The sequence below is a fragment of the Polyodon spathula genome, chromosome 5, assembly GCF_017654505.1.
Source record: "Polyodon spathula isolate WHYD16114869_AA chromosome 5, ASM1765450v1, whole genome shotgun sequence".
Lineage (NCBI taxonomy): Eukaryota > Metazoa > Chordata > Actinopteri > Acipenseriformes > Polyodontidae > Polyodon > Polyodon spathula.
In genome coordinates, this window is record NC_054538.1 from 51,693,119 (window position 1) to 51,703,785 (window position 10,667).

The 10,667-nt window shown below is 38.4% G+C and overlaps 1 protein-coding gene across 1 annotated transcript in view; it reads right to left on the reverse strand.

Moving 5' to 3' along the window:
- Nucleotides 1-4,605: 4,605 nt before the first annotated feature.
- Nucleotides 4,606-10,667, reverse strand: part of LOC121316043 (polypeptide N-acetylgalactosaminyltransferase 2) — a 118,460-nt gene continuing 112,398 nt past the window's right edge. Inside the window, exons 14-16 of the mRNA XM_041250745.1 lie at nt 9,839-9,965; nt 8,382-8,501; nt 4,606-4,781 (exon numbers count right to left, since the gene is read on the reverse strand). Of these exons, the coding sequence (XP_041106679.1) occupies nt 4,626-4,781; nt 8,382-8,501; nt 9,839-9,965 (403 nt within the window). The 3' untranslated portion in view covers nt 4,606-4,625. The remainder of the gene's footprint in view (nt 4,782-8,381; nt 8,502-9,838; nt 9,966-10,667) is intronic.

Consider the following 10,667-nt stretch of genomic DNA (forward strand, 5'->3'; position numbering starts at 1 on the left):
GATTGTTATTAACCTTCCTCCCAATTCTTCTACCTGTTCTTGTCAAAAGAACCTTCTTTCTTCCAGACTGAGGGAGTGATGTGACAGTAACACAAGTCTTGTACTTCTTGATAATAGAAAAAAAATAGTTATACCCAAGTGCTTGGAAATCTTCTTGTATCCTTCTCCAGCTTTATGGTAATAAATAATTATCTGCCTAAGGTCTTCAGATAGCTCTTTACTTTTTTCCATATTGACTTATTGGTAATGACAGCAATCATCCTATTTCTAACCCTTTTATACTCTCCGTAACAGGACGAGGAGCCCTGTACAATTATTTGTTTATTTAATTTTAGAATGGGGTCTCCTCCTCCACCCGTGTCATATTTTTGTTTGTATTATGATTTATTGTATTCATAGCCGTGTTGGTATGCAGGGCCGGCGTCAGGGGCGGTGCGAGGAATGCAACAGCACCCATAGCAATTATTATTATTTTTATTTTTGGAAGCCCATTATTGAAAAAAAAAAAAAAAACAACTGTTCTCCGGGTGGTTCAAAAATAAACCATGGCAAAGTTGTACCGTCAGTCAAAACACACATTATCAAATCAGAGCTACGACGATGGGACTTGGTGTAAAAACAACAGATTGTTCCATTTATGGGAAGTGTGGGGGGGGGGTTGCATTTCTTTTACAGCTGCTGTTCATAAAGGTTATAACAAACAGTGTACTAACAATGTATATAATCACAAATACTTCTAAAAAAAAAAAAAAAAAAAAAAAAACAAACAAACAGATAGGCCTATCAGCCAACTGTAATTCTCTGTGCGAACTCTTAGATCACACCACAATTTTCTATAATAGACCTGCCTGGTAAATAATAAATAAATAAATAAATAAATAAATAAATAAATAAATAAATAAAAGCGCTCGGTGGAATTAAGCTAACTTTTCCAGTTGTGGTAATAAGTACATAACCTACAGCATATCGAATATGCCATCAAAACACAAGTTGGGTTGTTCAAAGCAAAAAGACAGCTAGAAAATTCCCAAAAAGAAGCAGAAAATGCTTAAAAAAAAAAAAAAAAAGTAAATGTTTTAAAAGTGGGCCGACAACAGCAGATGGAAGTACAACGCGGCAGCAGAACTGCCAACCTCCTCCTTGCACGAAAAATAAACAACAGTTGAGCCAGAGGAAAGACGTGAATCAGAGACATCGGACTGGAAATGTACAACAGCAGCAAATACAAGGCACTGAATCATGTATTGTAAACCCGGTACCCAGTCAGTCACCTTTATGTGATTTTTATGATCCAACTACTTCATCTGACTTTTGTACCAAAGAGCTAAGAGTTGAAATCAGGAAACATAAACCTGTGCAGCTAAATACACGGACGTTGAATTCCCCAAAATTCACACGATTTGTACTCATTTTTGGAACAAAACTTAAATTAGATTTATTTTAGGTTGAGTGTTTTTTTTTTTTTGGGGGGGGGGGGGGGGGGGGGGGGGGGTCTATGTCACAGAACGTGGAGCACGTGTATGTTTGTTATTGTTTTGTTTTTATTTAAACGTGTTCTTTCAGAGGGGAGGTCGGTAGCTCATCCTCTGCCAGGAGTAATTAAAGAACCTGGGCAGAAGGTGGCCATCTCCCAAATTAATGAAGTGATTAATTTGTTGCTAATCAGGAGATGGTCACCTGCATAAAAACCTGCAGCTCTCTGCACTCCAGGTGGGGTGTTGGAAAGGCAGAATGAGTTTGAATATTTATTTTGCTCTGTGTGCAAATGTTTTTTGTGTTTTGAATCTTTTATTTTGTTTAAATAAATGGTGCACGCTGTGCCTTTTTCCCTGTAGTACTGCCTGTTTGTTTTTGTTCCTGCATTCTGGCCTGACGTCACCACCCCGTTATCCTGTCAGACATGGAGTCAACTGGGGATCCCCAGCACCTCCTAGACTCAGGCCAGAGAGAAAAGGTACAGCGGTTTTTTTAATTTTTTATTATTACTTGTGGAGGAAAAGGATAGAGGATGGGAGAAAAGAAGAGGATGGGAAGGAAACAGCTGCAGCAACGACAGCAGGCACAGGAGATCAGCTGGGAAGCCCACCTCCACCAGTAGAGTACGTGCTGATTCCGCCTCCACCGCTATGGGAGGACTGTTTGCTGATCCCACCTCCACCAGCAAGGGGAGAGTGTCTGTTGGTTCCGCCTCCACCACACACAGCAGAACAAGACCTGCTATGCCCTTCTCCACCAGCAGAGGGAGCTGGTTCCCCCCACCTTCGCAGCCAGAAGGGGAGGATACCCTGCCGCCTTCACAGCCAGAAGGGGAGGAGCCCCTGCCACCTTCACAGCCAGAAGGGGAGGAGCAGCAGGAGCTGCCTCTGTCTCCACCACCACCAGAGGGAGAGAAGCAGGAGCTTCTTGATTTATCTTTGTGCAGCTGTGTCATTTTCCAGCCAGTGACTAATCACAAATGAAACCTAAAACTAAACAAAAGCTACTTTTCTGGTGTGGTGTCTATTTTCTGGAAATGGATAAATCAAGTTTGGCAGCTACGTTGTACCAGAGGTCAAGTTGATGTTACATTTTGGTTGGTGTATTTAAATTTAACAAATAAGAAGTCTGAATCTCAAAACGGTATGGGCCGTGTACCCCATGGAACTTGACTGAGAGAATCACAGAATACAGCTGTGTACCAAAAAAGACAATGAGCCTTATTCACAAAACATGATGCCATATTTAAAAATATTTTAATATAAAATTATTTTGCAAATGTTGACAGATTTATTTAACAATTTAATAAATATCAAGATTATTTTATTTATATATTTATTATAGGAGTGGTATCTTTGTGAATAGGGCCCAGTACATGTGTGAAAGCTAAATCTTTTCGTACTTTCAGATATTTTTTATGTATGTATGTATTTCAAATTACCTAATCAATTTTCTACGTGTATTTGTGAGGCTCCAGCTAGACAAACTCAATGGCTAGAAATAGTGACAGAATTGCATACTAGGGCAGAGGGATTTAAAAACACGGAAGCATATTAAAATCACTGCTTTATGTATAAAGGCATTTATTGAAGTGACCCCCCCCCCGGATGGAATTGCACCATATCTATAAAACAATGAACAATTACAAGCTTTGTACAGTAGTCCAACTCACTATCAACTTTATTTGTTTTATAGAAGCTAATCACTGTTCCACACCACTTTGTTATACCAACCCCCCCCCCCCCCAAAAAAAATGATTTACATTGACGTCAAACTGTCTGCATTGTTTTAAGATGCTATACTAAACTGCTGTTTCAACTAAGATAAGATTAGGCTTGAAAAAACAAGGAAGTTAGATTTTTCTTACACAGTATCATCAACAGGCTTGTATACTTTGCACTGTAACCTTGCATTTTATTCTTTCAAATCTCAAGTGAAAATACAATGACATTTGAAATTTTATACTGAATAACTCTGGCACTGTTTTACATAAATATTTGTATTATTTTTTGTTTTATATCTGTTTTATGCAGACATGTGCTAACTATCATGATAGAGAGCATTTAAAAATATTAATTTGCAACCACATAATATTCTCTTTTACAGGAACAAAACAGGGCCAAAGTTGTAGCAGTCTGGTACTGAATACAGAGTGCAAATCTGGCATATGCCACTTCAAGCACTGTTTAACTAGACAGTGACTACCTATTAGGAAAGATACTGGGAAGTCACTTCCATACAAAACATACAGTCAAAGGACATGAGTATCTAATAAAAATGAAATCAATAGTTAAGATTTTTTTTTATTATTATTTATTCTAGGTAGCATTATCAAACCACAACCACTTCTATTATGAATATGAAAAAAAATGGAATGACAATCCAAGAGACAATGTGCTGTTTTTTTTTTGTCTTGTATATTAAAAAAAAAAAAAAAAAAAGAAATTCACCCAAAAAAGAAAAAGAAATCACGTTTAAACATTTTGAAGTGAGCATTTTGAAGAGGGTAAAAGGACCAGTTAAATACTGAATCACATCAGTAGCATCCAGCGCTAAAGTAGGCTCAGCAGCATCAAGTCCTTGCTTTTCCAGCTACTGTTCCATTTGGTGTGTGAGGCCATTTCATCAACTTCGTCCATTCTTTCAGACAATGCAAATTATTATTAGAAATAGAAGATAAATTTCAGGTGTACATAATAGAAAATATAACAAGTTCATATCCAGCAGGTTGGAAAAGAAATGACATGGCATTTATGCTTTCTTCTGTAAAATGAAGGCGCCTAAGGACAGCTGCTTTGTTGTTTTCTCTTGAATGACAGGACCATGTTCATACACTACATAAATACACTGCTGCTGCAGAGTCTACCGATCTTGAGGGAACCAGGATTGCAATGTCTGTACATTCTACAGGATGACAACGTAATATCCATAGGGAATGCAGTGAAATAAATACAAGATCTTTATTCCACTGGCATCAGACACTCACTACATGTTCTCACTTCCACAACTGGAACAAGATGGAACATTGAGGTATATAGTTGGATGGAGTAATCTTTTTTTTTCAAATCAAATAATGTCCTCATAACTGTCTTTAGTATGTGCTGGATTTTTACTGATTTATGGTTTTTTTTTTTTTTTTTTTTTTTTTTTTACTGCTGTAGATTCAGTGTGAATTTCCACTGCTGAGTCAGTGATGGAATACAAACTTCTACTGTCAGACCACCATTCCTGGCATTTCGACTGTCCAAACAGAGGTTACTTCCTACATGTCTCAGCTTGGAGTTGTTTTCAATCTGTTCCCATTTCTAGAAAACAAGATAGTGAACACAAAAGACAACAATTAGGAAAGCAATAGCACATGTATATATGTTATCAGACACATAGTAGCTGCAGATTATCATGAACAGTATTTCTGAATTTCAGCTATTCAGATGTTGTTAGGGTGCACAGATGTTGTTCATTAATATACTGGGTTGCATTTTGAGAAGAGAATGAATGGTTCGGAAGGGTAGATGCATTTGTATTGTTTTTTTTATTTACATTTCAAGGTCCACCTGGGGTTTGCTGACAAACCACAAGGGGTCCTCAAACTACAGGTTGGGAACCTCAGAATTAGAAGCAAGGATCTTCCAAAGACATGAGGCAATTGATATGAAGATCTACAAGAATATCTACTACCGGATTTCCTATTTTATATATCCCCCTATGCTGTATGTTTTCCATCTGTAACTTCAAACACAATTCAAAATTCTGAGATAAAAGTGTAAGAAAGACAATCTGACAAACACTTTGGTAAACACCTTCATCAGTGTTATGATTTGATTTGAATTGTTGTGGTGGTATTTCATATCATAAGAAAAAATTATGAAACTAGAAAACACTAGGTTATTACCATAACCCAGGTTCCTTGAAATAGAAATGTAACAATTACCGAATGGGACATATCTCTTATAGCCCAAATTATCTGCTCCTTTAAGAGCCCTGACTGGAGTCAGGCGTCGTCTCCGCCCCAGGAGATAAACACGACGACTTCCCTTTCAGGTTCGAAATCTAATTATGCAATGGGATACAATACCCAAGCTGTCAAGTGAAGGACTTGCAGCACCAGTAGATGTGTTAAAAAGGAAGATAAACTGCCTTAAGCATTCTGGCCAAAGACCGATTGCAGGTCCATGGCATACGGTCCACAGTACAGTGAGGGAAGGCCCTCATGCAGTGTATACACTGCAAGGTTACATTGAGGAACCTCAGCATTTAACACCAGAAGTCCAATTAAGGTGTGTGGCTAACTGCCCCAGGACTTAAATGGAACCTAGGCTGGAAGAGTCTGTGGTCACCACCTCTCTCTGAGACACTGCCCAAGCACAGGTGAGCATGTGATGTAGGAGCCCTAAGGGGAGAACCTGAGATGCTGCTGCCATTAGGCCCAGAAGTCCCGGGAAGGTCAATATCCTCAATGAAAAACTCAGCAGACAGTTAGCCTCTGGATCCTATCATCCGACAGTGGCTATCATGTGTACGGAATCGAGGCTTATGCCACGATAAACAACCCTCTGAGAGAGTGTCAACTGACTACTGAATGGTTCCCTGTGAAGCCCAGTCGTTGGGAGGGGTCTGGTGACCAGTCCTGTGTGCAACACTGCCTGTGACGGTGACAGCACATATTAGCCAGTCGTCCAGGTAACTGAGCACTCTGATGCCTTTGAGTCTCCGAGGAGCAAGTATAGCATCCATGCGCTTTGATAAAGTGCGAGGAGCTAGAGAGAGGTCGAACTCGTACGCGGTCCAGTGGCCGGGCTTTACAGGGATGTGAAAGTAAGCGTCCACTGTAGTGAACCAGTCACCTAACCTGACTGACTGCTATAGTTGTTGCATTGTCAGCATCTTGAACCTTCGTACTCTCAAGTATAGCTTGAGATGTCTGAGGTCTAGGATCTGTCTGAGACTGCCATCCCGTTTTGGGACCAGGAAATACCTGGAGTAAAACCCTTCTCTTTCACTGAGAGGGTGAACAATCTCAGTGGCTGATACATCCAGAGACACTAAATTAGTGTCTTGAGGGTTCATGACCATTGTTATGATAATGTCCTGAAAGAGAAGAGGGCCAAAACAAAACTGCAGAGTGTAGCTGGCCTTGATGGTGGTAACCACCTAGGTGCGTGATCACCAATAATCCAGGTGGACCTGACAGAATAGCAGCAAAACCCTAGGACTGCTGGCTCACAGGCTGCGGCTTGGAAACAGGGTGCTGGTAATTACAGCGGCCTTCAAGCTGCGCACCCTGAAAGTGGTTCTTTGAATGAAATGAAAATGAAAACAACACCGGTTTAAAAATGTAAATCAAGACTCCAGCCTGATAATTTACACTGTTATTGGCCACTCTGTCGTATTACAATTAGCAAAAGAGTGCCATCAGCAGTTTAAATACAGTATGCAGATGTCAATGGTGCTCAATCACTGAGACAAAACAAGTCCTTGTGGGTAAGCAGCTTGTTATATGATACTATTTTACAACAGTATACTTGAGAAGCGATCGTCTCGTGAGGGTGCCTAGTTTAACTGCTGTGCGCTGTTACGTGTAATGGCTTTTGAATTAAAATTACATTACAGTACAGTATTTTAGGAGTACCACTGCATTTAAGCATCTGTGGCTTACTTAGTTTCTGTTGCAATGCAAATCTCACAGTTTTTGATTAAGTGAAGATGCAAAGTCAAAACGTCCTAAGATTTTTTAAAATAACATGGATGAATGACGTTCGTCGATTTCTAAGTTTAATATTCACGGTAGCGACGCCCAGCCTCTCACATAGGTTCGCATCGGAGTTAGACGACAAGAGAAGGAAGTGATTTTCAAATATTTAGACATTAGTCAGCTAGCCATCTTTGTAAATTACATTTGGATATTACAATGTATGCAGATCAATGGGAAATGATGTGTTTCGTCTAGGTTTTAGACAGTGCAGTGCCTGTCTCTCCCGCTGCAGAAGGAAAGAGAGCTGACAAACCCACTACAGTCAAAATAAAAGTGTCAGATGAGAAAGGCGAATGCTCTGCTCAAAAGGTAGCCAGATGCAGCCTCAGAAAAACAAAAAATATGGAATTTGGTTCTCTTAATTGAGACGACTTTGTTTTGTTATTACATAAATATTTCACCTTTTCATTTATGATACTCTCCATGTATTTAAAAAAAAAAGCACCAGACCTTGCATTAGAACACTATTGAATTTTTATAGTACAGTATTTTATTTCCCCATGCAAGAGACAGAGAATTTATAACACAAATTTATGTTATTGTGCAACTAAATTTGAATGAAAACTTTTTGGTATGCTGTACCCCATAGTAGTACATAAATACTGCTTGATAATTTACTTAAAACCTTTTGAATGTCTGTTATTGCTCAGACTTTACTGAGTTACACCCTTAGTCACCTTTGAAAATCTACCCCAGTATGTATTCAATGAACGTGTATTCACTTTAATGAAACTAATTTTTCACTAACAGAGAACGCAAAAAACATACCTGAACGATGCAGTGGCGCAGTTACGTTTGATTACAAACAATGCAGTGTTTCGTGCATCATTTCACTATCCACGCTGCTTATATGCCTACTCACGCGTGATGTGATGAAATTCAATTCAAAATTATTTTAGATTGTTTAATATAGGAATGATTTTAGCCCAGTGGTTTTGATCACTATATGCTGTTGATTCTTATATCAGTGACAGTATGTTAGACAGATTCCTTGAGTTGCAACACAGAGTTCCTGGGATGTCTTGTTCCAGTGTATGGAGTTCGTGGAAGTGCACACATATATGTTATGGTCTGCTGTATCAGACATTGCCAATCATTTTCTTTCTAAACAGAGAAAATGTGAATTTGTATGCATGCTTAAAGTAGAACCCACCTGTCTGCTGTCATTCTCTCTACATCCTTGCAGTTTTATTTGAGAGCCTGCAACTCTGTCTACAACAGTCAAGCACAGGTCCATGTGTTTAACTGACTTATCCTTAGTCAACGCCCATTCCTGAAAGGAAGGGGATAAAAAAGAATTGTTAAATATAAAATGATTTAGCTGTATTATGAATACATAGTGTATTATAGAGCATGCTCAGGAGATGTTTTCATTTAACAGTATGTGGATCATGTCGATAACACATTAGATTCTGAAATCACAATAAACCTACATTAACCTGGACTGGTATGCAAACTAGGGAAAAATATTTAGAAAATATTGCACATTCCCTCAGGTGGGACCCTGACAGGCTTTCTTTTACTGGCTCATTTCACAGATTATCAACAAACAGAAAAAGCAGACACGGCAGATGTTCCTAATGTATACCAGTGTTTAAACCCATTTAAACTGCTAAAAACATCATTGCCGAACAGTGACATGATAGGACTGGAGCAGCCAGCTCACCAACAACAGTGACCTTGTGAAGGAAACAGGACAGAAGTGGCCTTTAAATCACAAATGTACACTTTTAAGAGTTATTTCAAACACATATTTGAATGCACAGATTTAATTAAATAGGAAGGCTACCAAATGGCATAAATACTGTAAAACATACCTACATAGGTAATAACTATACAGTTTCTACTATGACATTTAATCACACTTCCCTGAGGCAGAGTATCATGTGGATAAAGTTAGCGCTTTCTTGAATCTTAACAATCTTAACTCTTTTGCTAGTGCAGTGGTGTGTTTGAGACATGCCCTTCTAGGACTGCAAGATGCATTGAATAGTACCATATAGTATGGTTTGTGCGGCCAATTGTGTGTCCTTAGACTCTGAATGTTGTAAACACACATCCTCTAAAGAACCTAGGTTTCTGATTTCACTAGCTCTCACCTGACAAATTACTACACTAAGAATGACTATATGGTGCTATTGTATGTTGTGGTGGAAGAGAGATGCAGTTTTTGTTGCTATTAAGCCTCTGAAATGCTTTGACTGATCCTTAAATTATTAAATTAAATTATGTATGACCAAAGACAAATCAGAAACATAATAACCAAAATGTATAAAATATTACAGCTGCTGGAAATGCTGCCGACTGCAGCGTGGGCAAGTTGTCCACATGAAGGACATTAAGTACAGACAAGTAATACAATTAAAGAGGATGGCTAACATACAACAAATGACTACTGTACTTAATTTCGAGCCTTTCATAATAAAGAAGGGCATCATTATATGAAAACCTAAGCAGCTGAAGTTTCCCATTTCATGTTTTGGGCAACACTACGTATTTATATGACTATGTTAGTTTTACAACTTAAAAAAAAAATATATATATATAAAAAACACACACATACATGCATACATTAATTCATAAACAATCTGTTTGTGTACAGCACAGTACCTGGTTTCCGCCAGCGTTGTGGCACTCATAGACCCCTACAACACCATCTGCAAAATGGCCCATGGTGTCCAAACAGTTACTGCCTTGCTGCAAAGCCCCAAAGGCTATGTCTTGATGGTCAGGCACCCTATTTCACATATTAAATAGAACATTTAGCAAAATGTATGAAGATATTTAAAACAACAAATTCCTTGGGGGCTGTTAATGGAACAGAAAGTTTACTCAAACCCAATAAAATCATGGAACAGACATACAGTAACTGTTCTAGCTAAGGGTTAGGCTAGACATTTTTTTATATTTATTTTTTGGTTGCGCTCAAAATAGCCAACATTTTAGAGTAACATGTTTGATCACTATGGCTCTTTATGATTGTGTTCTTTAAGGCTTGTGTTAGATATGATTGGCACAGACTTCTCTACTGTTGGCTAGCTTAGATTTCTCCATCTCATCTCACTCTGGTCAGTGGATCAGAAGCAAAGAATACATTGAAAGTTAAATCAGTTCAAAGGTTCAACAACACATTCAGTTGGCTCACAAAAAATAAATAAATAAATAAAAACACCGAGATTATTTGTGCAAGTCGAAAAACACTGTGGACCTGTCTACTAATGAGGTACAAACATCCTGATTAAGAGGACAATCTCTAATACTATACTTCTGAAATAAATGTATGATCTGGAACACCAACAATGTTAACCCTTCAATATAAACATTTTGTAGTCACTAGAGCTGCTTCTAAACAAGATTAGAAAAGCTCATTTTCTGAAGAGTGGTTGAAAAATATGAAAAATATATATGTATAGCGTTACGCACTGAAGCCAATGGGCGT